Source organism: Carcharodon carcharias, chromosome 5, assembly GCF_017639515.1.
Source record: "Carcharodon carcharias isolate sCarCar2 chromosome 5, sCarCar2.pri, whole genome shotgun sequence".
In the NCBI taxonomy this organism is placed as follows: domain Eukaryota; kingdom Metazoa; phylum Chordata; class Chondrichthyes; order Lamniformes; family Lamnidae; genus Carcharodon; species Carcharodon carcharias.
In genome coordinates this window covers 194,376,485-194,404,218 of record NC_054471.1, presented here as the reverse complement: position 1 = coordinate 194,404,218, position 27,734 = coordinate 194,376,485, and the positions used below count along the sequence as shown (strand labels likewise).

The window sequence follows — 27,734 nt, the reverse complement described above, 5'->3', positions numbered from 1 at the left end:
CAGATCAAGTGATGATGCATTTTTATCACTGGTGTGGTGCTGCTCCCATCCTTCCTCAGGAGGCTATTGTGGCTGGCCAGGTGACAAATCTTGGGTGGCTGAAAGGATATATTCAGAAGGGGTGGTTGGAGCCACAGAAGGGGGAGGTTGGGCTGAAAAGCAAACAATCCATGTTCACACCTCTGCAGAATGCAGGATGCAGGTGAGCAGGGATTTGAGAAGGGACATTGAACAGGAACATCCAATATCCTATTGCTAGCAGAATGGGTAGCCAAGTCCCAAATGGAATTTACAACAAAGGAGAGTGAGATGAGGGAGGACAATATTGATTTAATGGCACAGCTCTAAAGAGTGTGCATGAACAGAGGGAACTGGGGATACATGTGCATCTCTTTGAAGATGGTAGGGCATATTAAGAGAATGGTTAGCAAAACAAAGACAGTGAGTACAAAAGCAACAATGTTATGCTTCATAATCTTTATAAAGCTCTGGTTAGGCCCAAACTAGAATATCGTGCAGTTCTGGTCACCACACTTTGGGAAGGATGTGAACGTCCTTGAGAGGGTCCAGAGGAGATTTACCAGAATGGTTCCAGAGATGGGGGTTTTAGTTACAAGGTTAGGTTGGAAAAGCTGGGGTTCTTCTCCTTGGAGCAAAGGAAATTGATGGAAGATTTGATAGAGGTGTTCAAGAATATGACAGGCTTAGATAAAGTAGACAAGGAAAAGCCGTTCCCATTAGCTAATGGTACAGACAGACATACAAACGTATGAATTAGGAGCAGGAGTAGGCTATTCAGCCCCTCATGATCAATAAGATCATGGCTGATCTGATTGGGGCCTCAACTCCACATTCCACCTACCCCTATACCCTTTGATTCTCTTGTCAATTCAGAATCTATCTAACTCAGCCTCAAAAATATTTGATGGCCCTGCCTCCTCCACCCTCTGGGGAAGAGAATTTCACAGACCTATGACCCTCTGAGAGAAACAAATTCTCCTCATTTTTGTCTTAAATGGGAGATCCCTTATTTTTAAGGGAATTTTAAACTGTGTCCCGTAATTCTAGTCTCAGAATTCACCCTGTCAAGCCCCCCTCGGGATCTTGTATGTTACAAGAAGATTACCCTTCATTCTTGTCAACTCAAGTGGATACAGGTACAACCTGCCCAACCTTTCCTCGAAAGACAATCCCTTCATCCCAGGAACTAGTCAAATGAACCTTCTCTGAGCTGCTTCTAATGCAATTATATCCTTAAGTAAGGAGACCAAAACTCTACACCATTCTCCAGATGTACATTTGCAGTAAAACTTGGTACTTTTATATTCCATTCCACCAGCAGTAAACAACAACTTGCCTTCCTAATCACTTGCAGAATCTGCATACTAACTTTTTGTGATTCATGTACCAGTACACCCAGGTCCCTCTGAACTGCTGTCTATTTAAATAATATACTGCTTTGCTGTTCTTCCTGCCAAAGTGAACAAGTTCACATTTTCCCAAATTATTTTCCATCTGCCAATTTTTCGCCCACTTAACCTATCTAAATCCCTTTGTGTCCTCTCTTTATGTTCTCCTCACAATTTATTTTCCTACCTATCATTGTGTCATCAGCAAGACAACCATACGTTTGGTCCATGTCATTTACGTAGATTGCAAATAGTTGAGGCCCCAGCACTGTGGCACTCGATTAGTTACAGCTTGCCAACCTGAACAATGACCCATTTACCCCTACACTCTGCTGCCTGTGACTAACCAATCCTCTATCCATGATAATATGTTGTGCCCTACAACATGAGCTCTTACTTTGTGAATAACCTTTGATGTGTCAGCTTATAAAACCCCTTTTTAGAAATCCAAGTACACCACACCTACAGGTTCCCCTTTATTCATGTTACTTGTTACTTCCTCAAAGAACTCTAATAAATAAATAAACATGAGTTCCCTTTCACAAAACCATGTTAACTCTGCCTGATTGCATTAAGGCTTTCTACGTGCCCTTCCATAACCTCCTTAATAATATGTTCAAATATTTTCCCTGTGACAGATGTTAGGCTAACTAATCTGTGGTTTCCAGCTTTCTACCTGACTCCCTTCTTGAATAGAGGAGTTATAGTTGTTATTTCCCCATCTGATGGGGTCTTTCAAGAATCTAGGGAATTTTGGAAAATTAAAACCAACGCATTTACTATCCCCACTGCCATTTCTTCTAGGATCCTAGGATGAAATCCATCAGGTTCTGGTGGCTTGTCAGCCTTTAGTTTTCTCAGTACCCTTTCTCTGGTGATTGTAATTGTTTTAAGTTCCTCTCTCCCTTTCACCTCTTGATTTACAAGTATTTTTTGGGATATTATTTGTGTCTTCTACAGTGAAGACAGGCACAGAATATCTGTTCAACGCTTCCACCATTTCCTTATTTTCCATTATTAATTCCCCAGACTTACTCTCTAGGACCCATGCTCACTTTAGTTACTCTTTTCCTTTTTAAATACTTGTAAAACTCCTACTATCTGATTTTATATTTCTAGCTAGCTCCCCCTCATACTCTAATTTCTCCCTCCTTATTACTCTTTTAGTCATTCTTTCCTGGTTTTTAAATTCTTACTAATTTTCTGACCTACCGCTAATCTTGCAAAATTGTATGCTTGTTCTTTCAATTTGATACTATCTTTAGCTTCCTTAGTTAACCATGGATGGTAAATTCATCTCCTAGAGTCTTTCTTTCTGGCTGAGTGATGTGAAATATCTCTTTAAATGTCTGCACTGCATCTCTACTGACCTTTTCCTTAACCTAATTTCACAGTTCATTTTAGTCAGTTCTGTCTTTATACCCTTGTGATTCCCTTTATTTAAGTTTAAAAACTCATCTTAGACCCACACTTCTTTCCCTCAACTGATTGCAAAATTCAATCATGTTATGAAAACTGCTTCACTATGAGGTAATTAATTAATCCTGCCTCATTGCACACTGTCAGCTCTAGAATAGCCTGCTCTTTGGTTAGCTATAGAATGTGTTGCTCTAAGAAATTGCCTTGAAAACACTCTATGAACTCATCTTCCAGGCTACCTTTGCCAATCTGATTTGCCCAATCTATATGTAGATTAAAATCACCCATTATTCCTTCTTGTATACCCCATCCTAAAGTGATGTTACTGTTAGGGGGTCCAAAAACTACTCCCATGATTGACTTTTTCCCATTGCTATTTCTTACCTCTATCCAAACTTATTCTACAACCTGATCTTTAGAAATTTCCCCCCATCAAGAGGGGTGGGGGAGGGGGGGAGGGGTGGGGGCGGTGGTGGTTGTGCAGGGGCAGGCACGAACCTGATCAGCGCCCCCAAACGGGTCCGTGCCTTCATTTTACATGGGCGGGCCAGTTAAGTCCCGCCCATCGTGATGTGCGCCCAGAAGCGCTGAGCGCTCCTTGTGCAGACAAGGTGGGATTCCCTGAGTGGTTCCCTGCGCTCTTTCACACATGCGCGCAAAAGAGTGCACACATCTCCCTAAGGCACAGAGGTGCCTCAGGAAGATTTGTTTAAGTTATGGAAATTTGAATAAAGGTGGGAAAAAAATTTAAGGACATGTCCCCTCATGTGAAACTGTCACACGGGCTGGGACATGTCCATCGTTTATTTCAAAAATGTTTATTTAAATAATAAACCCTTCATGAAACCTCATCCCGCCCATGGATGGGATTTCATGAAAAATGCAAAGGCCGCCTAGGCTCTTCGCCTGCCCCCCCCAACCTTAAGGTTGGATGGGCAGCTCAGTTAATTACTTTAATTACTTTTTTACAGGCCTTTGACAGTTCGGTGGGTGCGCAGCCGATTTGGCTGCATGCCTGTCGAACTGAATATCTGAATGGCATGCGGAGATGTTGGAGTGCCCGCCTAATATCACTGCCTGTCATTTTACATGTCGGCAAAACCGCGCCCCCCCCACCCCAAAGCTTGCCGACAGGAAAATGCTGCTCTATGTCATCTCTCACTATTGTGCTAATGTCATCTTTAATTAACAGAGCGACCACAGCACCTTTTCCTAGCTTCCTGTCCATTCGAAACGTCAAGTACCTTTGAATATTCATGTCCCAGTGTTGGTCACCTTGCAGCCAAGCCCCTGTAATTACTATCAAGTCATATATATTTACGACTATTTGACCTGACAAAGGAACAAAGGACACAGGTTTAAAGTCTTGGGCAAGAGATGCAGGGGGGAATATGAAGAACTCTTTTAAGCAGCTAGTGGTGATGACCTGGAACTCACTGCCCTCAAGGGTGGCGGAAGCAGAAACAATCAGTTCAGAAAGAAATTGAATGGACCCTTGAAGGAAATAAAGTTACTGAGTTACTGGTTAAGGGGATTGAACGGGAGAGTGGGATTGACCGGATTGCTCCATAGAGAGCTGGTATAGACTTGATGGATTGAGTGGCTTCCTGTGCTGTAAATGACTCTATGACTCAATCCTGGATGTTCTTGGTGATGCTGAATGAAATGGGCTCTTTCAGAGCTGTACCCATAGAGTTTGCGTGCCATCTGCCTCAAAGAGACTGGGCGCAGAGTAATCACGTAAGGCGGTGCCTGGACCCAACATTGGTCCAAATCAATTTCCAGCGTTTTCTATAAGATCTGCAGCATCTTGCTCCTGAATCCTTTTATAAACTTGGCGTACTTTGGAATAACCTTGGGCCATTGTGACCTCTGAGAACCAATATGGTGGAATATGAGAAATTGGATTTGTAATCAGTGAAGTGCAATTAAACTATCTAATTACTGCATGGATCATCACAGCAGTTCAGCAATCTGAAACCAAACCTGAAACCTGTCAGCTTCATCTGAACGTACATTTGTTCTTTTTGCTTTCAGCAATGTGGATTGGTTGTTTTCGTCTTCTTATAATATAGAATAATTTGAAAACATGTCCGTATTGCTGTATTTAGCCTCGTTATCTTACAGTTTGCCATGGCATGCTCCACTTGTCTCACCATTCACACATCACTGTTTGAATACCAACCTGTCACTTAAATAGTATCGAGATGTTGTATGAGATTTGAAAAAAAAAATTGAACAGTGACTCGCTCACATAAAATTTTGGCTTGCTTCAGAAATTATGTGCTGTATGTGCATCTGCAAACAGTGAATCATTCAAGTGCCCAGTAACAGTATGTAGCTGTACAGAGACACAGGAACAGATTCATATCTTTGCCAGATGGTTAGTGGTGAGCTACCATGGAGAGAGGCTTAGTGCAAGCCAGAGCCTTGCTCACAGGAAAAGTAGGACTTATTTTTGGCAAGTCAGCTTCTGTCTCTCACTGGTCTCTGGTTAAAGGACACAAATTGCGTACAAATTTTTCAGCTTGCTTTGAAAATGGTTGACAAATTGGCCTGAATTTTCACCCCCAGGTCGGGAGTGCAGAGTGTGCCCCACAAATGCAACCCTGGAGAGAACGTTCCAGGAGTTTACATTTACGTTCCTAGTTGGTTTGGGAGGGTGGTGGGGGGTTGTGAACGTGCGAGGCATGCCCAGCGCCCTCAGAAAGAGTTCAGATGCTGCTGAGTGCAGAGACAGGCTAGGAAAGAGGTTCCTGAAAAGAGGAAATTAAACAAAAAACAGCCCTCACTCCTCACACCGCCCCCCCCTCACCACCCCACACAAACTCCCTGTGCCCCATCCATGCCAACCAATGCTACCACATGCACTCCACCTGACCCCCATGGCCATGGATCCTCAAACCCTCCATGCCAACCCATGCCCTTCTACCCACCTCCATCGCCCCTCACCCTCCATGCCAACCTATGCCCCTCGCCCACTCTATCAAGGTCCCCAAACCCTCCATGCTAACCCATTCCACCCACGCAAAATAACCTTTGGCTTTACACCTTCCATACCAACTCACCCAGTATCCATCAACATCAGACCCGAGGACCTATGCTGAGATTAAATAAAGTTCTTAAGGGTCTATTGATCAATTCACTATTTTTAAAAAAAACACTATCATTGATATAAATAAATACCATTCACTACACTTAACTTCCTTAATCATACTCCCACTTCAAAGACTTCATAAGTACATGGAGCTGTCAATCAAACTATGAACTGACAGGCATCCCATTGCGATAATGATAGGTTATGAATCAGTCATGCAGCATTAATCCAATAATGGTAATGCTCAACTTGAAGAGTGAAATAGCAAGCACTGATTTTTTAAAAACACTGCAGAGTTTTATTTCAAGGGCAGAATCGTAAATCCCGTGGGCGGGCGTGCACTCAACCCAATCAGGAGTGAAATAGTGCATGATGACATTGGGCGAGCATCACAATGTCATCGCACACTCGTGTGATATTTCGGTTAGCAGGCACACGCGAGAGTCAGCAGCCGCCTGCCGACAATTAAGAGGCCTATTAAGGCCATTAAACTAGCAATTAATTTGTATTTTTTGCTGCCGATCCAACTTTACAGTTGGCGGGTAGACGAATAGGCCAGGCAGCCGTTGCACTTTTTAGGAAACCTCATCTACGGGCGGGATGAGGTTTCCAACAGTAATTTAAAAAAATAAAAAATTTTAACCATCGTTTTTAATATATCCCTATTCATGTGACTGAGTCACATGTGGGAGCCTGCTTCCCTTATTTTAAAAATCTTTATTTTTCATTGTAAAATTCTTCAGCTCCCTGAGGCAGATCTGTGCCTTTAGGGAGCTTTCAGTGCCCGCACCCCTGCGCATACACAGACTTTAACACTTGCCCTCCTCCCACCCCCACCCCAGCAACACTGAGGTTCTCAGCACATGTTTCACGCTAGCTGGCCGTTAATTGGCCAGCAACGTGAAACCATGGTCGGGGCCCGGTCATGGGCGGCAGTCCATTTCATGGCCACTCCTGCGCCCACCTAACGAAGGGGAAATCCTGCCCCAAGTATTTAAAGGGCAGGAGATTTAAACTGCTTGACAGCATGCCAGCTCCTTTCACAGCTCCCTTTGACAGTTCTCTTGACAGTTCCAATGAGTTTATGCACTTCTTACACATATTCATATCTATTTTAACAATCCCAAGACCTCTCCCATAAGGCAGCTGACCTTTCCCAAAGGGCAGCTGACCTCTCTCAAAGGTGTCCAGGGACCATATCCAAAAGGGCACTTTACCTGGTAAGTTAAGACCTTCTCCTACCAGATCTAAAATGCACAATGATCAGAGACAGCAGAGTGTGACTGCAAGTCATGCAGGTATGGGGAATCAGCATGTAGTGACGGAGGAGCCTCAGCCGCTGATTTTGTCCAACAGGGACGAGGTGCTTTCTAACTCATTAGGATAAAGAGAAGGGCTGCAAAGGGGATTAGTGGACTAGGCATGGCATCATGGTGAAGGATGCCTTTCAAGTGGGGGGAGCGAAGAGGAATGTGGTTGTGATAGGAGACAGTATAGTCAGGGGGATAGATACTGTCCTCTGCAGCTGTTGCCAGGAGCGCCAAAGGTTGTGTTGCCTGCCCGGTGCCAGCATTTAAGGATATCTCCTCACGCTGGAGAGGAACATGGAGTGGGAGGAGATGGATCCAGTTGCTGTGGTCCACATGGGAAACAACGAAATATGTAGAACCATGTTCTGCTAAGAGAATTCGAGGAGTTAGGGTCCAAATTAAAAAGCAGAACATCAAAGGTTATCATCTCTGGATTATTACCTGAGCCATGTGTCAATTGGCGGAGGATCAAGAAGACTTGAGAATGAAATGCGTGGCCCAAAGAGTGGTGTGGGAAGAAGGGGTTTCAATTCAGAGGTCACTGGCATCAGTACTCAGGGAAGAGTGAGCTATTCAGTTGGGATGGGCTCCACTTAAATTGGGCTGGGACCAATGTCCTGGCCATTGTATAACTAGGGCTGTGAACAGAGCTTTAAAGTAACAGAAGCAGGGAGGGTTTGAGTGAAGAGAGACTTAGAAATCCAAGGAGGAGGGTCGAGGCATCGGTCCATGTAGCAATGGGAGTGAAGACAAACAGAGTGGAACAGGAAGGGACAGAAAGATTAACAAAAATTGTACATGGGCGAATAAGGTCACTGCAAGGAATAGAAGTAAAAAAATTAAATTAGTGGTTTTTTATCTAAATGCATGAAGCACCTGCAATAAAATTGCTGAACGAGTGGCTCAAATAGAGGTAAATTATTAGGATCAATCTCTATTATAGAGACATGGTTGCAAGGTGATCAAGGTTGGGAAATAAATATTCAAGATACTCAATATTTCAGAAAGACATACAGAATGACAAAGGAGGAGGGGTAGCTCTGATAGTAAAGGATGACATAAGGACATTAGTGAGAAAAGATCTGGCCTCAGAAGAGCATGATGTAGAATCAGTATGGGAGGAAATTAGGAATAGCAAGAGACTGAAAACCCCAGAGGGATGAGGTTATAGGCCCCCTATCAGTAGGTATACCATTGTACAGAACATTAAGCAAGAAATTATTGGAGACTGTAACAAAGGAAATGTAATAATTGTGGGGGATTTTAATCTTTAAATAGACTAGAGCAATCAAAGTGGCAAGAGTGATCTAGAAGAGATGAGGAATGATAAAGGCAAGAAATCATTGGGGGAGTGGTGTACAAGCCCTGTAATTATAACTACAGAGCAGGACAGAGTATAAAAGAAGAGATAATAGGAACTTGCCAGAAAGGTACAGCAATTATCATGGAGGATTTTAATCTACATATAGGCTGGAAAAATCAGATGGACAAAGGTAGCTTAGATGAGGACTTCATAGAGTGTTTTTGGGATAGTTTCTTAGAACAGCACATTCTGGAGCCAACCAGAGGGCAGGTTATAGTAAAACTGGCATTGAACAACGAGATAGGATTAATTGATAACCTTATAGTGAAGACACCCCTAGGTAGCAGGGATCATAATATGATTGAATTTTACCTTCATTTTGAAGGAGAAACAAGTGCGTCCAAGACTAGTATTTTAAGCTTAAATAAAGGCAATTATGAGGGTACAAAAGCAGAGCTAGCTAAAGTGAACTGGCAAATGAGGTTAAGGGATATGTCAATAGAGGTTCAGTGGCAAACATTGGTTAACTAACAGCCGTGGGTAACTAAAAAAGTTAAAGACAGTATCAAACTTAAAGAAAAAGCATATAATTATGCAAAGACAGATGGCAGGTCAGAAAATTGGAAAGAATATAAAGAACAGCAAAGAATGACAAAAAGATTAATAAGGACAGAAAAATTAGAGTATGAGAGAAAGTTAGCGAGTAACATAAAGGCAGGTAGTAACAGTTTCTATAGATAGTTAAATAAGAAAAGCGTTAATAAACTGAGTCCAGTCCTTGTTCCAGTCACTTGTTCCAGTCCTACTCCGGCCCATTCCCACAACTCTTTCTCCAATACATTGATGACTGCTTCGTTGCTGCTTCATGCTCTCGTCTGGACCTGGAAAAATGTATTAATTTTGCTTCCAATTTCCACCCCTCCATCATTTTCACATGGTCCATCTCTGACACTTCCCATCCCTTCCTTGACCTCTCTGTCTCAATTTCTAGTGAGAGACTGACCAATATTCGTTACAAGCTTACCAACTCCCACAGTTACCTCAACTACAGCTCCTCACACCCCGCTTCCTGTAAGGACTCCATCCCATTCTCTCAGTTCCTTCGTCTCCGTCGCATCTGTTCTGATGATGCCACTTTCAAAAACAGTTCCTCTGACATGTCTTCCTTCTTCCTTAACTGAAGTTTTCTATTCACGGTGGTTGACAGGGCCCTCAACCATGTCCAGCCCATCTCCCACGCATCCGCCCTCACACCTTCCTCTCCCTCCCAGAACCATGATAGGGTCCCCCTTGTCCTCACATATCACCCCACCAGCCTCCGCATTCAAAGGATTATCCTCCGCCAATTCCACCAACTCCAGCATGATGTCACCACCAAACACATCTTCCCTTTGCACCCCCCCCACCCCGGGGGCATTCCACAGGGATCGTTCCCTCCGGGACACCCTGGTCCACTCCTCCATCACTCCCTACACCTCAACCCCATCCCACGAAACTTTCGCATGCAACTGCAGAAGGTGCAACACCTCACCCTTTACTTCCCCTCTCCTCACCATCCAAGGGCCCAAACACTCCTTTCAAGTGAAGCAGCATTTCACTTGCACTTCCCTCAACTTAGTCTACTGCATTCGTTGCTCCCAATACGGTTTCCCCTACATTGGAGAGACCAAACGCAGACTGGGTGACCACTTTGCAGAATACCTTCGGTCTGCCTGCAAGCATAACCCAGACCTCCCTGTCGCTTGCCATTTCAACACACCACCCTGCTCTCATGCCCACATGTCTGTCCTTGGCCTGCTGCAGTGTTCCAGTAAAGCTCAACACAAACTGGAGGAACAGCACCTCATCTTCCGACTAGGCACTTTACAGCCTTCCAGACTGAATATTGAGTTCAACAATTTTAGATCATGAACTGTCTACTCCATCCCCACCTCCTTTCCGAACCCCGCCTTTTTTCCAATAATTTATATCAATTTTTATTTTCCCATCTATTTCCATTATTTTTAAATGTATTTCCATCCATTGTTTTATCTCTACCTTTTAGCATATTTCGATTCCTTCCCTTCACCCCACCCCACCCCCACTAGGGCTATCTGTACCTTGCTTGTCCTGTTTTCTACCCTTAATTAGCACATTCCTTAGATAATATCACCACCTTCAACACCTCTTTGTCCTTTTGTCTGTGACATCTTTTGGCTATCTCCACCTATCACTGGCCCTCTATCCAGCTCTACCTATCCCACTACCCCCTCACCCCACCTTAAACCAGCTTATATTTCACCTCTTTTCTATTTTTACTTAGTTCTGTTGAAGAGTCATACGGACTCGAAATGTTAACTGTGTTCCTCTCTACAGATGCTGTCAGACCTGCTGAGTTTTTCCAGGTATTTTTATTTTTGTTTTGGATTTCCAGCTTCCACAGTTTTTTGCTTTTATTTTAATAAAGTGAGTGTTGATCCTATAAAAAATGGGGAATTGATGGAAACTAGGGAGATGGTGGATGAATTAAACAGGTATTTTGCTTCGGTTTTCACTATAGGGAACATAAATAACATCCTGGAAGTAGCTGTAAATCAGGAAATGGAAGAGAGGGAGGGCTCTGGAAAATTACAATCACCAGGGAAATGGTATTGAGCAAATTGTTGGGACTGCGGGCTGACAAATCCCTAGATCTGGATGGACTTCACCCCAAGTTCTTGAAAGAAGTGGCTAGTGAGATAGTTGATGCACAGGTTTTAATTTTCCAAAATTGCCTGGATTTGGGGAAGGTTTCATTAGATTGGAAAATAGCAAATATAACTCCTTTCTTCAAAAAGGGAGGGAAACAGAAAGCACGAAACTACAGTCCAGTTAGCCTAACATCTGTCATAGGGAAAATGTTAGAAGCTGTTACTAAAGATGTTATAGCAGGGCACTTAGGAAAATTCAAGGCAATCAGGCAGAGTCAACATGGTTTTGTGAAAGGGAAATCATGTTTAACCAATTTGTTGGAGTTCTTTGAAGGATTCACATGTGCTGTGGATAAAGGGGAACTGATGAATTTCCAAAAGGCATTTGATAAAGTGCCACATCAAAAGTTATTGCAGAAAATAAAAGCTCATGTTGAAGGGGGTAACATATTGGCATGGACAGAAGATTGGCAAGCTAACAGGAAGCAGAGAGTTGACATAAATGGGTCTTTTTCTGGTTGGCAGAATGTGACAAGTGGGATCAGTGCTGGGGCCTCAACTTTTTACAATTTATATAAATGATTTGGATGAAGGGATCGAAGGAATGGTTGCTAAATTTGCTGATGATGCCAAGAGAGGTAGGAAAGTAAATTGTGAACAGGGCATAAGGAGATTACAAAGTGACATAGATAGGTTACGAGAGTGGGCAAAGATCTGACAAATGGAGTGTAATGTGGGCAAATGTGAAATCAGTCATTTTGGCAGGAAGAATGAAAAAGAAGCTTATTATCTAAATGGTGAGAGATAGCAGAGCTCTGAGGTTCCGAGGGATCTGGGAGTCCTAGTGCATGAATCACAAAAGGTTAGTATGCAGGTCCAGCAGGTAATTCAGAAAGCTAATAGAATGTTATAATTTATTGTGAGGGCAATTGATTACAAAAGTAGGGATGTAATGCTTCATTTGTACAGGTCATTGGCCACATCTGGAATATTGTGTCCAGTACTGGTCTCCTTATTTAAAGAAAGATGTAAGTGCATTAGAAGCATTTAAGAGCGGGTTTACTAGACTAATACCAGGAATGGGCAGGTTGTCTTATGAGGAAAGGCTGGACAAGTTAGGCTCGTATCCACTGGAATTTAGAACGATAAGGGTTGACTTAATTGAAATCTTTAAGGTCCTAAGGAGTCATGACAGGGTGGATGTGGAGAGGATGTTTCCTCTCGTGGGAGAATCTAGAACTAGTGGTCACTGTTTAAAAATTCTGCCCCTAGAATCTATTATTAAGGAAGCCTTAACAATGCACTTAGAAAAGCATTGTATGATTAGAATAAGTCACCATGATTTTACTAAAGGGAAATCTTGTTTGACAATATTTTAAGAGTTTTTTGAGGACGTAACTAGTAGGGTAGCTAAAGGAGATGTAATATACCTGGATTTCCAAAAGGTATTTGAAAAGGTGCCATTCATAAGGTCAACAGGCAAGATAAAGGCTCATGAAATTGGGGATAATATTTTAGCATGGATAGACAATTGGTTAATGAATATAAAGCAGAGCGTGGGTATAATCAGGGCTTTTTCAAGTTGACAGGCAGTGAATAGTAGAATGCCATGAGGATCAGTACTGGGACCTCAGCTATTTACAATCTATATTAAAGACTTAGGCAAAGAAACAGAATAATTTATCAATGTTTGCTGCCGATACCAAGCTAGGTGAGAAGGTAAGCAGTGGAGAGGACACAGAGAGGCTGCAAAGAGATATAGGCAGCTTAAGTGAACGGGCAACAAGATGGTAGATGGAATATAACGTGGGGAAGTGTGAAGTTATTCACTTTGGTCTTAAGAAAAGAAAAATAGAATATTTTTTGAAAGGTGGGAAACTTGTAAGTATTGATGTTCAAAGAGACTTGGGTGTGCTGGAACAAGGAGCATGCAGGTGCAGCAAGCAATTAGGAAGGCAAATGGCCTGTTGGCCTATATTGCAAGGGAGTTGAAGTACAAGAATAAAGAAATCCTGCTACAGTTATACAGGATTTTGTTGAGACCACATCTGGTGTACCGTGTGCAAGTTTGGATATAAAATATATACTTGCATTGGAAAGCAGTATGGTGACGGTCACTAAATTGGTCCCTGGGATGAGAGGGTTGTCCTACGATGAGAGGTTGAGTAAATTGGGCTTATATTTTCCGGAGTTTAGAAGAATGAGAGGTGATCTCATTGAAACCTACACAATTCTGAAGGGGCTTGATAAGGTGAACACTGAGAGGTTGTTTCCACTGGTCAGGGAGTATAAAACGTGGGGGCACAGTCTCAGTACAAGGAGCAAATCAGTTAGGACTGAGATGAGAAGAAATTACTTCACTCAAAGGGTTGGGAATATTTGGAATTCTCTACCCCAGAGGGTTGTGGTTACTCCATCACTGAATACATTTAAAGCTTGAATTGTCAGATTTTTGGCCTCTCAGGGAATTAAGGGATATTGGGAGTGGGCAGGAAAATGGAATTGAAGCCCAAGATCAGTCATGATCATATTGAATGACGGGGCAGGCTTGGTAGGCCATAGGGCCTACTCCTGCTCCAATTTCTTGTGTTAAGTCATGTTTTGGATAGCTGAACTTCAACATGTGCAGTTGCCTCCTTCAGCCACAGATGCGCTATTTAGAACCCGCCCCCACCCCCTGTGAAAATGGGGTGGCTAGGTTTGGGGGTGTTGGGGGTTTGGGTTTTGGGGGTTGGGGGTGGGGCTGCTGGATTCGTGCCCCTGCAACCATTTTCACCAAGATGGTGAGCCTTCCCATTTGCGTGAAAATTCAGGCCACTGATCCAGAGATAGGCCGGTTCTTGGAATAATTTTAACTTTTTAAAAAAAATGTATAATCACGTTAACCAGCATCAACTGCTTTATCTGGGAACCTGAGATGAAAACATGAAATACTGTCAATAGAGCAGGTCTGTCAGCATTTGAGAAGGAAAGAGGTTGGAAGTTTAATGGATGGAATATAGACCGGACCATGAATTAGGCATATTGCCCTCTGCACCCAGATTTCGAATATGCCTTCCCATTGAGTAAAGCTCTGTACTGCAAGTGCTAAATTTTAAAAATATTCGGTCACGCTCAATGCAGATCTCAAATCTGTGTTCACTAATGTAATAACTCCCTCTGTTGGCGTGAGGTGAGTATAACAGATCAAAGAAGAATGTTCGGCTGCGCTATTAAAGAAAATAAGAAGTGAGGTCTGATTTCTGGTCAGTTAAGCTGATGGATGTGACTTGTCATTTTGTAAGTGACTATATTCTATAAGCAACCATGATTCTGCCTGTGTCCAAAGAAAATTTACTAAAAGAACGTCTTGCATTTATATAGCACCTTTCATGACCACATGGCACCCCAGGTTGCTTTACAGCCAATGAAGTACTTCTGAAGTGTCATCATTGTCAGAATGTAACACGTTTGTACATAGCAAATGCCCACAAACAACAATGTGATAATGATCAGATAATTTGTTTTTGTGATGTTGATTGGGAGATAAGTGTTGATTAGGACTACCCTGCTTTTCTTTGAAATAGTGCCAAGGGATCTTTTACATCTGACTTGAGAGGTTTAACCATTATGGCAGTGTAACATTCCCTCAGTACTACACCAGAGTGTCAGCCTTCTTATGTGTGTTCATGTCCTAGAGTGAGAGTTAAACCTAGAACCTTCTGACTCAGAAGCAGGTATGCTACCAATAACCAAGCTTCTTAGGCAGCACCTTCCAAACCCACGACTGTTCCTATCCAAGGACAAAGGCAGCAGGACACATGGGAAGACCACCAACTGGAAGTTCCCCTCCAAGCCACTCATCATCCTGACTTGGAAATATATCATAGTTCCTTCACTGTCCCTGGGTCAAAGTCATAGAGTGATTGTAGACCTTCGGCCCATCGAGTCTGCACCGGTCAAACAGGTACCTAACCATTCTAATCCCATTTTCCAGCATGAGGCCCACAGCCTTGTATGCCATGGCATCGCAAGCGCACATCCAAATACTTCTTAAATGTTATGAGGGTATCTGCCTTTACCACCCTTTCAGGCAGTGAGTTCCAGATTCCCACCACCCTCTGTGAAAAAAATTCTTCTTCATATCCCCTCTAAACCTCCTGCCCCTTACCTTAAATCTATGCCCCTTGGTTATTGATCCCTCCACCAAGGGGAAAAGTTCCTTCCTGTCTACCCTATCTATGCCCCTCATAATTTTATACACCTCAATCATGTCCCCCCTCAATCTCCTCTGCTCCAGGGAAAATGATCCCAGTCCATCCAATCTCTCCTCATAGCAAAAACTCTCCAGGCCAGGCAACATCCCGGTAAATCTCCTCTGCACTCTCTCTAGTGCAATCACATCCTTCCTATAATGCGGATTCCAGAACTGCACACACTACTCTAGCTGTGATCTAACCAGCGTTTTATACAGTTCCAGCATAACTGCTCTACCCTTATATTCTATGCCTCGGCTAATAAAGGCAAGTCATTGAACTCCTTCCTAACAGCACTGTGGGTGTACCCACGCCACACGGACGGCAGCGGTTCCACCACCTTCTCAAGGGCAATTAGGGATGGGCAATAAATGCTGGCCCAGCCAGCAATGCCCACATCCCATGAATGAATTAAAAAGGTGAGCAATGACTGACACTGCAATCATTGAGTAGCTACAATCTGAAAAAGAGCTACAAATTAAGGTCAAGAGATGAAGTAATTTGCTGTTTGGATCAGTGACTATTGTCTGACGTACCCCAGTTGGAGTGGTTGCAAACTGATCAGCATTATTCTTGGGCAGAACTGCTGTAATGTTTATTCCCATAATGAGCTCACAAAATTGTCCTGCCCAGTTATTACAGTATTATAATAATGAAATGTGGCACATTGTACAGGATATTTTGGTGTTTAATATTGTTATCAGAATGGAATTAGGTGATTTTACAGCCTGGTAACATCCTGCTATCCATTCAATACATTTTAAAGTTGACGCAATTTAATCCAACAGCAGGGGCAGGATTCTACCCCCGTCGGGGGGGGCGGTGGGGGGGGGGGGGGTGCGGTTGGTGGGGAGTTGAAGTGCAGGTGCGCAAAGGCGTGCCGCCATTTTACATGGACGGGCCAATTAAGGCCCACCCAGCGTGACGCCTGGCAGGGCGGGAGTGGGGGGAGGAATCCCTAAACCCGAGAGTGTGCTCTTTCACACATGCGCACGACAGAGCGCACTCATTTCCCTGAGGCTAAGTGCAGCCTCAGGGATAGCGTCTCTACAGTAAAATATATTAAAAATAGAAAAGAAATTCCCTGACATGTCCCCTCATGTGACACAGTCACATGAGTTGGAACATGGTCCATAACTTCTTTAAAATTAAATTTTTAAAAACTTACATGAATCCTCATCCGGCTGGTGGATAAGGTTTCATGCTTTTTCTAATTCCCGCCGGGTCTCCTGGCTGACCCACCAACCTTAAGGTTGGACGAGCAGGTCCTTTAATTACTTAATTGACTCTGGCAATGACCTCAGTTGGCCATTGACAGGTCGGCGGGCGCACAGTTGATTTTGCTGAGCCCCCGCCTACCTGAAAATTTAAATGGGGCGGGGTGGCGTCGGGAGCTCCGCCCGACATTATCCCGTGTCATTTTATACGTCGGCAAGCTGCCCCCACCCCCCACCAACCCCCCCCCCCCCCCAACTCGCCGATGGGAAAATCCTGCCCCAGGAACAGTAATTCTGGGCCGAATAATTAATACGGAGGGGCAGACGGCACACCCCCACCCCCACCACCACTCCCCCCTCACCCGGGAAACAATGACAGTGTGGAACCGACGTGCTCCATGCCGACCCGCCCCCGCACCCAGGAACCAATGAGGGCTGAGTGGGAACTCCATCACCTCATGAGGGTGGAAGCCCCGCCTTCTGGAGGTGCTGGCCAATTGGGATTGGCCAACAGCACCATCAGCCCCCGGACAGCGCGAGAAAGATGTCGGCGATTGCTGCCGGGACTGCAAAAGGAAAGGAAGATCCAGGCCCAAGGATTCCTGGAGTAGTTAAGTCCGGGGGTCTTGGGCCGGTAGGGTTTGGGTAGGTTAGGGAGACGGTGGATTTAAGTGAGGGAGAGGGTAGGAGGGAAGAGGGGATCGGCTAAGGGCAGCCGTTGAAGAGTGCCGCCCCCTTCCTTTCCACCCTTTAAACATTTAAGTTAAAAAATTAGTCTTCCTGCTCCCACCCAGCTGCCCACTCCAAACCTTTTGTGACGTGGGCAAACATATTATCAGGATCAATTTCGGTGCCCGCCTGTTCCCCCCTCCCACTCCCCCCCATATTATGGAGGCAAGCTCGGGGGTGGACAGGAAGGCAGTGGGGTAGGCACCCGCCCTATTTTACATGCCCCCCCCCACCCCCCGCCCGCGGGAAACATGCCCACTAGGTGCACGTGAAATTCCGCTCTGTTTTAATTTGTACTCAAGCTCAGATGGTTACTCATTCTGAAGGTTGCATATTACTAAAATAACAAAACATTGGAACTGATGAAGAGTCGGAAAAGTACGATGAAAAAAAATGCAGACGTGAGAATATTTTACCAATATTTATTTTTCAATTAATAGCGATGCTATGTTCATGACATAATAGGTGCTAATATTTTTGAAGTTCTGACATTTTAGAATTATCCAACTTTTTCTTTCATTGACTTTTGCCTAACCACCTGCTAAGAATGGGATAAATTTCTGCTGATTATTGGACTTTGGCTACATTTTTCCATTAATAGAGAAAATAGGATTCAGCTGGAAACACTTGCATTGCCAGCACAGTTGATGGGCTGAGCACAAATTTTCCAGTGTGAGCCTTTGCCCTGTGTTTAACAGAATGCAAGCCCAAGAACTGTTCGGTCTATTGCACACGTGGCGAGTGGTACAAGTCCAACAAAAAAAATAACCTGACAATTAAAGGGGAATGATAAACAGTAAATGCTGGAAATTCGCAGCAGGTCAAGCGGGATAGATGATCAAATGCAACAGAGATGCACTGGAGAAGGTGTAAGGAAGATTGACCAGAATGGCACCAGAACTGAGAGGTTATACCTATCAGGAGTGAGAGAACAAGCTGAGGCTCTTTTCTCTATAAAAAAGAAGACTGAGATGTTGAAGATTATGAAGGGGTTTCATAGAGGAGACATAGGGCTGGACTTTGTTGCAACGAAATGGGCCTCTCCCACTGGTTGGAGAATCAGCGGGAACCCCACGTCACCTCTGTAGGGGAGGCCCAATGCAGTTAAGCGTCCATTGGGCACTTAACAGCTCAACGTCGGGCTTGCACTCAATCAAACCATGTATGGCAGAAATACCGCCCCCAAGAGCTGCTGGACAATCAGAGGAACAGTGGCTGCTGCCAGTAATATACTGAGGCCCATCCCCAGGATCCTGGACCCCAGTACACAGGTGAGTGGGGAGAGGGTTGCCAGCGGGCAATGGCAGGGAGTTTGGAAGCGAGGACAGGGATTGGCTTTCAAAGCACCTCCCCCCACCCCCATCAATCTTTCCCAATGCCGGGTCCCTTGATCGAACACGACAAGGAATGGCCTCCCACAAGTCCATAGGTAAACCCATAGGAGTTCACTGGGCAGCCTTCAGGAACAACAGGAGAGTCGTATGAATCTCGTTAAGTCCCTGAGCTCCCACTAAGTTTGGATGGGCTCAGGGATAATTGGCTTTAAACAGCTCATTTATGAGCTAAATTGCCTTCCTGGTGCCAGCGAGTGGGATTCTCTCATTCCCAACTTAATTGGGAACAGTTTTCCCAATATCAGGAATCCAAGGTGAGTACTCCTGCTCAATACTCCCAGCCATCGTGCCCACTCAGGCAGACTCAACTAAGTCCAGCCTATAATGTGAGATGACAACTAGAGACTATAAATATAAGATAGTCACTAATAAATTCATTAGGGAATTCAGGAAGAACCTCTCTACCCAGAGGATGGGTCAAATATGGAGCCCGTACCCTGGTCCCAGGACACAACCCTGAGGAACTTGTGCAATAATGAGCTAAGACTGAGATGATTGGGCACCGATAACCACAATCATTTTCTTTGTGCTAGGTATGGCTCCAACTAGCGGTGAGCTTTCCCCCTGATTCCCATTAACTTCAATTTTGCCAGGGCTCCTTGTTGTCACACTAGTTCAAATGCTGCCTTGATGTCAAGGGCAGTCACTCTCACCTCCCCTTTGGAGTTTAGCTCTTTTTTCCATGTTTGGACAAAATTAGGTCAGGAGCTGAGTGGCCCTGGCAGAACTCTAACTGAACATCATTGAGTAGGTTAGTGTTATGTAAGTGCCACTTGAATAGTCCAGCATTATTGTGACTGGACTAGTAATCCAGAGGCCCAGGGTCAGGCTATGTGGACCTGGGTTCGAATCCCACAATGGCAGATGGTGGAATTTGAATTCAACAAAAATCTGGAATCAAAGGTCTAATGATGACCATGAAACCATTGCCGATTGTTGTAAAACCCCATCTGGTTCACTAATGTCCTTTAGGGAAGGAAATCTGCCACCCTTACCTGGCCTACATGTGACTCCAGATCCACAGAACTGTTGTTGACTCTTAACTGCCTTCTGAAATGGCCAAGCAAGCTACTCAGTTGTATCAAACTGCTAGAAAATCAAAAAGCAATGAGACTGGATGGACCACCCAGCATCGACCTAGGCACCGGATACAACAATGGAAAACTCAGCCCTGTCGACCCTGCAAAGTCCTCCTTACTAACATCTGGGGGCTAGTGCCAAAATTGGGAGAGCTGTCTCACAGACTAGTCAAGCAACAGCCTGACATAGTCATCCTCACAGAATCATACCTTACAGATAATGTCCCAGACACCACCATCACCAGCCTGGGTATGTCCTGCCCCACCAGCAGGATAGACCCAGCAGATATGGTAACATATCTGAGGGCATTGTCCTCGTAATCCTCATCATCAACTCCAGACTCCTTAAAGTCTCATGGCATCAGGTCAAACATGGGCAAGGAAACCTCCTGCTGATTACCACATACCACCCCCACCACAGCTGATGAATCAGTGCTCCTCCATGTTGAACACACTTGGAAGAAGCACTGAGGGTGACAAGGAAGCACTTTGGGGGGGGACTTCAATGTCCATCACCAAGAGTGGCTCAGTATCGCCACTACTGACCAAGCTGGCCAAGTCCTAAATGACATAGCTGCTAGACTAGGTGTGCAGCAGGCGGTGAGGGAACCAACTAGAGGGAAAAACATACTCATCCTGCCTGTTGCATCTGTCCATGATAGTATCGGTAGGATTGACCACCGCACAGTCATTGTGGTGGTTTGGTCTGGTCTTCACACTGAGGATACCCTCCACAGTGTTGTGTGGCACTATCACCATGCTAAACGGGCTAGATTTCGAACAGATCTAGCAACTCCAAACTGGGCATCCACGAGGCGCTGTGGGCCATCAGCAGCAGCAGAATTGTACACAAACACAATCTGTGACCTCATGGCCCAGTAGGTCCCCCACTCTACCATTACCATCAAGCCAGGGGATCAACTCTGGCTCAATGAAGAGTGCAGGAGGGCATGCACCAGACATACCTAAAAATGAGGTGTCAACCTGGTGAAGCTATAACACAGGACTACTTACGTGCCAAACAGCATAAGCAGAAAGTGATAGACAGAGCTAAGTGATTCCACAAACAACAGATCAGGCCTAAGCTCTGCAGTCCTGCCACACCCAGTCGTGAAATGTGGTGGGCAATTAAACAATTCACTGGAGGAGAAGGGTCCACAAATATCCCCATCCTCGGTGCTAGGGGAGCCCAGCACATCAGTGCAAAAGATAAGGTTGAAGCATTTGCTACAATCTTCAGCCAGAAGTAAGAAGTGGATGATCCATCTCAGCCTGCTCCAGAGGTCCCCAGCAGCACAGATGCCAGTCTTCAGCCAATTCGATTCACCCCAGGTGATATCAAAAAATGGCTGAAGGCACTGGATACTGCAAAGGCTATGGGCCCTGGCAATATTCCGGCAATAGTACTGAAGACTTGCACTTCGGAACTAGCTGTGCCCATAGCCAAGCTGTTCCAGTGCAGCTACAACACTGGTATCTACCCGGCAATGTGGAAAATTGCCCAGGTGTATCCTGTCCACAAAAAGCAGGACAAATCCAACCTGACCATTTACCGCCCCATTAGTCTACTCTCCATCATCAGTAAAGTGATGGAAGGGGTCATCAGCAGTGCTATCAAGCGGCACCTGCTTAGCAATAACCTGCTCACTGACACTCAGTTTGGGCCCTGGCAGAGTCACTCAGCTCCTGACATATAGCCTTGGTTCAAGCATGGGTAAAAGAACTGAACTCAAAAGGTGAGGTGAGAGTGACTGCCCTTGACATCAAGGCAGCATTTGACAGAGTGTGGCATCAAGGAGCCCTAGCAAAACTGGAATCAATGGGAATCAGGGGGAAAACTGTCTGCTGGTTGGGGTCATTCCTAGCACAAAGGAAAATGGTTGTGATCGTTGGAGGTCAGTTATCTCAGTTCCAGGACATCACTACAGGAGTTCCTCAGGGTAGTATCCTAAGCCCAACCATCTTCATATGCCTCATCAATGACCTTCCTTCCATCATAAGGTCAGAAGTGGGGATGTTCGCTGATGATTGCACAATGTTCAACACCATTCACAACTCCTCAGATACTGAAGCCGTCCATGTCCAAATGCAGCAAGACCTGGACAATATCCAGGCTTGGGCTGATAAGTGGCAAGTAACATTCACCCCACACAAGTGCCAGGCAATGACCATCTCCAACAAGGGAGAATCTAACCATCACCTCTTGACATTCAATGGCATTATCAACGCTGAATCCCCCACTATCAACATCCTGGGGGCTTACTGTTGACCAGGAACTGAACTGGACTAACCATATAAATACTGTGGCTACAAGAGCAGGTCAGAGGCTAGGAATCCTGTGGTGAGTAGCTCATCTCCTGACTCCCAAAGCCCGTCCACCATCTACCAGGCACAAGTCAGGAGTGTGACGGAATATTCCCCACTTGCCTGGATGAATGCAGCCTCAACAATGTTCAAGAAGTTTGACACCATCCAGGACAAAGCAGTCCACTTGATTAGCACCACATCCACAAACATTCACTCTCTCCACCAATGCTGCACATTGGCAGCAGTGTACACCATCTACAAGACGCACTGCAGGAACTCACCAAGACTCCTTAAACAGCACCTTCCGAACCCATGACCTCTAGCGTCTAGAAAGGCAAGGGCAGCGGAAACATGGGAACACCACCACCTGGAAGTTCCCCTCCAAGCCACTCACCATCCTGACTTGGAAATATATCACCGTTCCTTCGCTGTTGCTGGGTCAAAATGTGTGGTAGTGCCGCACAACATGATGGAGGGTCTGCTCAGTGTGAAGATGGGACCTTTTCTTCACAAGGACTGTGTGGCAGTCATTCCTACCAATATAGTCATGAGCAGATGCTCCTGCAACAAATTAGTGAGGACAGGGTCTAGTAGGTTTTTCTGTCGTGTTGGTTCCCTCACCATCTGCTGCCAGCCTAGTCTGGCAGATATGCCCCTGAGGGCGCAGCCAGCTTAGTCAAGAATATTGATACCAAGCCACCCTTGGTGATGGACATTGATGCCACCACCCAGAGAATATTCTGTGCCCTTGCCACCCTCAGTACTTCATCCAAGTGGTGTGCAATATGGAACAGTACTGATTCGTCAGCTGAGAGAGGGCAGCGGATGAGTCAAAATTGTCTGGAACTCACTCCCAACAGCACTATGGGTGTACCTACACCACATGGACGGCAGCAGCTCACGAAGGTAACTCACCACCACCTTCTCAAGTGCAATTAGGGATGGGCAATAAATTCTGGCCTAGCCAGCGCCACTCGCATCCCATGAATGAATTAAAAAAAAACCTAGGAGGTACCCTTGCCCATATTTGACCTGATGACATGAGATTTCGTGGGGCCTGGAGTCGATTTTGAGGACTCCCAGAGCCACTCCCTCCTGACTGTATACCCCTGGTCATTCAGAGTTTCCCCTGCCTTCATGTTGATGTCTTTATAAGGGGACAATTGGAGATTCTGGCCTTCCCAGAAAGCTTGCTGCTTTGTTGGGGTCCAGTGTATCAGAGGCCAGGCTGGGTTTCTAGGCATTTCAGTGTTTTTCTGTCAAAATTACAGTGGGAATAGGCTAGAACAGCTGTGATATTTTTGGGACACTGATGATGCAGTTCAGAAGTGATGCAGAATCGGAGTGTAACTTGTGAATCTGTTTCCTATCTGGTTTAGGCTGAAAACATTCTTTTCCTGGAATTAGACATGGCAACACCCACAGTGTTTGAGCTGGAGATCCCACGGTCCAGGTCACTACAAGGAGCAACTGGAGGAGAGCTACATCATCACAGTTCTATCTTCCCAGATCGGTCAGCCAGTGCAAGGGTTAGGAAATCAAGATCATGGTGAGAACTTCACAAATCTAAACAGTTGTTTTTTTTTTGCAGAGTAAAATTCTCTAAGTTCTTGGTAAGAAAAAAAGTTTCTCACATGCACTCAAAAAGCTGAGGCATTTAGTCACAATTATCATTACCTTAAGATATATTTGTCATTCTTGTCTGAACTGCCAGTATCACCATTTTAATCTTGATAAAAGTAATGGTAACCCAGGAAGTGTTTTCACAAGTCATGAGAAAATAAAATAAATTAGGATCTGGAAAAGAACATTTGGTTCAAGAAACAAAAACAAAAACAGAATTACCTGGAAAAACTCAGCAGGTCTGGCAGCATCGGCGGAGAAGAAAAGAGTTGACGTTTCGAGTCCTCATGACCCTTCGACAGAACTGTTCTGTCGAAGGGTCATGAGGACTCGAAACGTCAACTCTTTTCTTCTCTGCCGATGCTGCCAGACCTGCTGAGTTTTTCCAGGTAATTCTGTTTTTGTTTTGGATTTCCAGCATCCGCAGTTTTTTTGTTTTTATATTTGGTTCAAGAAGTTTAACCCTTTTGCTTGATTTCAACTTTACTTATCTACCTTCTCACTGAATCCTCCTGTTTCCAGAGACATATTAGCCCTGATCTTCCCCTTCCTGTCTCCCAGCTCTCCTCCCAGCCTCTGAACCAGATCTAGCATCCAAATGACCTGGTTTGAACACAAACAGAATTACCTGGAAAAACTCAGCAGGTCTGGCAGCATTGATGGAGAAGAAAAGAGATGACGTTTCGAGTCCTCATTCAACCAAACTCAGAAATTCCCTCAATAAGGCCTTTTGCGTAAAATTGGTCCAGTCTTGTCCCATGGACCCATTTGTATCGTTCCTTCCAACAGTCTTCCCTCTGCGAGGGAATTGATATTTTTTGGATTTGTGTGCGTGTGTGTAAGTTAGCACCTGTCGGGGTGGGGGGGGTGGGGGGGGGGGCGCTTGACCTTTGGTTGACTGGAGATTTTAACATTCTTTTAACAAGGGTTGATACAGTTGATCCTACCTAGGAACAGGGGTGGAATCCTGTTGGGAGACATCAACAGGTCATTTAGATCAATTCGAGGGCCAGATTAAACAGCAGCCCATGGTGAGCAGACAAAAAGGAGGGTCGGTTCCATGCTAATGCTAGGCTGGGGCTCAGAGAAGCTCCGGGAGCCATTAGCTCCATTTGGCTAAGAGTTGGGCACAGGGAAGACCAGAGCAGGGATTGCTCAGTGCTGCTGAGGAGACTGGGGCTTGTGAAAGCCCAGAAGCCGTTGTTGGCAGCAGTGTGGCTGAGTGGTTGGGACCTTGCCTGCGTTTAGACACTGGAGTGTAACCTGGCCATCCAAGGTGAGTGCAGTCATGGAGGTAAGTCAGCTCAGCTGGAAAAGAGACCAAGAAGGCACCTGGGAGCAGGTTTGAGAGAGGTCTAGAATCGTGTGCCTTTTAGGTGAGGATTATACCCGTGGAACTTGGGTGGAGCAGAGCTGCTGCCGGCTGGGGATCAAACTTGCTCTTTGAAAGAGAGGAGCTGAAACCCATCATGAGGAAGACAGAGTCTTTAAAGAATTACTGTGACTCACAGTGATGATTGACATCTGGGTGGGTTGCTGAGAAATTCGGGTGACCTGTCTTGGTTGTGCTTGCCATTCAATATGCAGTTTGTGGTGTGTACAACCCAGTTTGCCTATTAATTAATGTTTACCTCGTGTTAATTCTGCACGTTAGAGTATAAGAGAGAGTATTGACTGCTTTGTTAACTGGCGCATAGTAAAATTTCTTTTCTTTGTTCAAAACTGGAATTTTGCGGCTTCATCCTGTGAGATTTCCAATTCTTTGACAGAAATAAATTACTGGTCCCTCAGCAGATTGTGACAAAATTGCAGGTCCCATCCAGGACTGTAACAAAATTTGGGGATCTGGTCTGGGATTGTAACACCTCCCACTTTATTCCACAGATCCTGTCAGTCAGCTATTTTCATGAAGAAGCTACCCATGAAGGTACAATCAGACAGTTGAAAGACCTAGAGTGTTACTTTTAATCCAGCAGAACTGGCAATCTTGAAGGAGTGAAACACTTATATGTGCAAGACAGGATATCCTTTTTAATAATCTTGAAACTAAAGAATGAGGCAACTTGCGTTTCAAACATGTCTTTCACCGCCACAAGATATTCCAAAGCAAAAACAGAAGTACCTGGAAAACCTCAGCAGGTCTGGCAGCATCGGCGGAGAAGAGCAAAGTTGACGTTTCGAGTCCTCATGACCCTTCAACAGAACTGCCAAAGCGTTTTAGACCAATGAAGTACTTTTGAAATGTAGTCCCTTTCCTGTAGGAAGCACAGCAGTCAATTTGCACACAGCAAGACCCCACCAGGAGCGCTGAGATAGTGACCAGATAATCTTTAAGTGATGTTGGTTGTGGGATAATTATTAGCCAGGACATGAGGGATAACTCCCCTGCTCTTTTTTCAATAGTGCCATGGGATTTTTACATCCATCTGAAAGGACAAGACAGGAGGGACTCCATTTAAGCAAGTACTGCTCTGGAGTGTCAGCCTAGATTGTGTGCAAGTGGGATTCTTGCAAGTTTTTTGGAATAAATTGTATTTTATTAAGATAATGCAGCATGCAAAAATGAAATCTATATTAATTGTTACTTTTTGTATTCCAGGTCCAGACCTGAGAGACGAGTACCTTCCTCCTCTTCTTTCTCCTCACTGGCTTCAGGCTCTCAGCTGTTCCCTCACGCACATGGGACGATGCCACAATGAGGATTACTGTGATATCTGTGCCTGTTCTAACTCTTTATCTTTTCCTTCCCTTCATCCAATATGTCCCTGTAAATGGGTTTTGTCTCTCATTTTCACTAAATACCACTGGTGTCAACAGCCTCCCATCAGCCTTTGTCTGCTTTGCTGCATTGTTTAACATCTTACTCAATATGGTGCAAGGCATTGAAGAGACATGTTTTGACACTTGTTAACATGTTGTGCAGGCTTTATCAAAAGTTACAGAATATGAGAATCAAATGTTGTTAGCACTACCAAGCCTTGAAATTGGTTCATAACGGAAGTAATGCTTGAATAATTTGTCATATTTATTTTCTTATTTTGCTGGACTTTAAGCTCATTCCCTTCTCTCCAGTGTAATACAGCCTTCTGTCCAATGCCATTTACTTTGAGAATCTGACCTGAAAGAAGATGTGCTCTGTAGGGCAGAATGCAGCAGATTGCGTGCTAAGTTTATTTCCACAAACAGTAATGTTGCTTTGTAAATTTGTTGGACTTTGTTTCTTAATTAAATTGATGTTGCTGTTACTTCAAAAAAAAATTTCAAAATATTTACTCACAGGTACTGTTGTAACTGAAAATGAGGGTATTTTACGTTATTGTGGATTAAAATAAATACGATGTACTCAAGGACTTAAACTTGCATTTGCATGACTTCATGTTTTTTTACTAAAAGACTGAGGTTGTGATACAAATTAAATTGTCTAGGCAGAGGCTGATTATGAAAATCCTGTCTTGTGCATCGAGCATTGTTCGTAGTGACCATCTGCAAAGTAATATTTTTGCTTTTGTCCGACACTATAACACAGAGATTCCTAACTGCCGGCTCCGAACAACTACTATCGATGCATTTTGGTAAAGCAGAAGAAACTGGTAATTCTGTATTACTGAAATCATGACATTATTACCAGGCTAAGATGGTTGCTTTGCAGTTCTAAAGAAGTAACCGCATGGTGCGTTAATCTAATTCTGATTGTAGAATGTACAGTGCATTAAAAGCTACAAAAGTAGACTATGGAGAGAACCCAGTGTTTCTGCGATTTGGGAAAGAATTCAAAAGTTGTGCAGTATTTAGAAGCTTTTTGCTCAAGTTGTACTGTGTCTTAGACTGAGGATTGCGTTGTCAGTTTCCACAGCTTCTGGAATAGAACTTTTCGATACTTAAAGTATTCCATCAGAAGACCAGGAGACATTTATCCAAGCCCACTTTGACTGCCTCACCTTTA

General features: G+C 44.5%; 1 protein-coding gene across 1 annotated transcript in view; it reads left to right on the top strand.

The window, feature by feature from the left end:
- LOC121278104 (kinesin-like protein KIF3C) overlaps positions 1–27,141 on the top strand; it is a 272,922-nt gene extending 245,781 nt beyond the window's left edge. The window contains exons 8-9 of the mRNA XM_041188173.1: positions 23,548–23,717; positions 26,391–27,141. Coding sequence (XP_041044107.1) covers positions 23,548–23,717; positions 26,391–26,490 — 270 coding nt within the window. The 3' untranslated portion in view covers positions 26,491–27,141. The remainder of the gene's footprint in view (positions 1–23,547; positions 23,718–26,390) is intronic.
- The last annotated feature ends 593 nt before the right edge of the window (positions 27,142–27,734 follow it).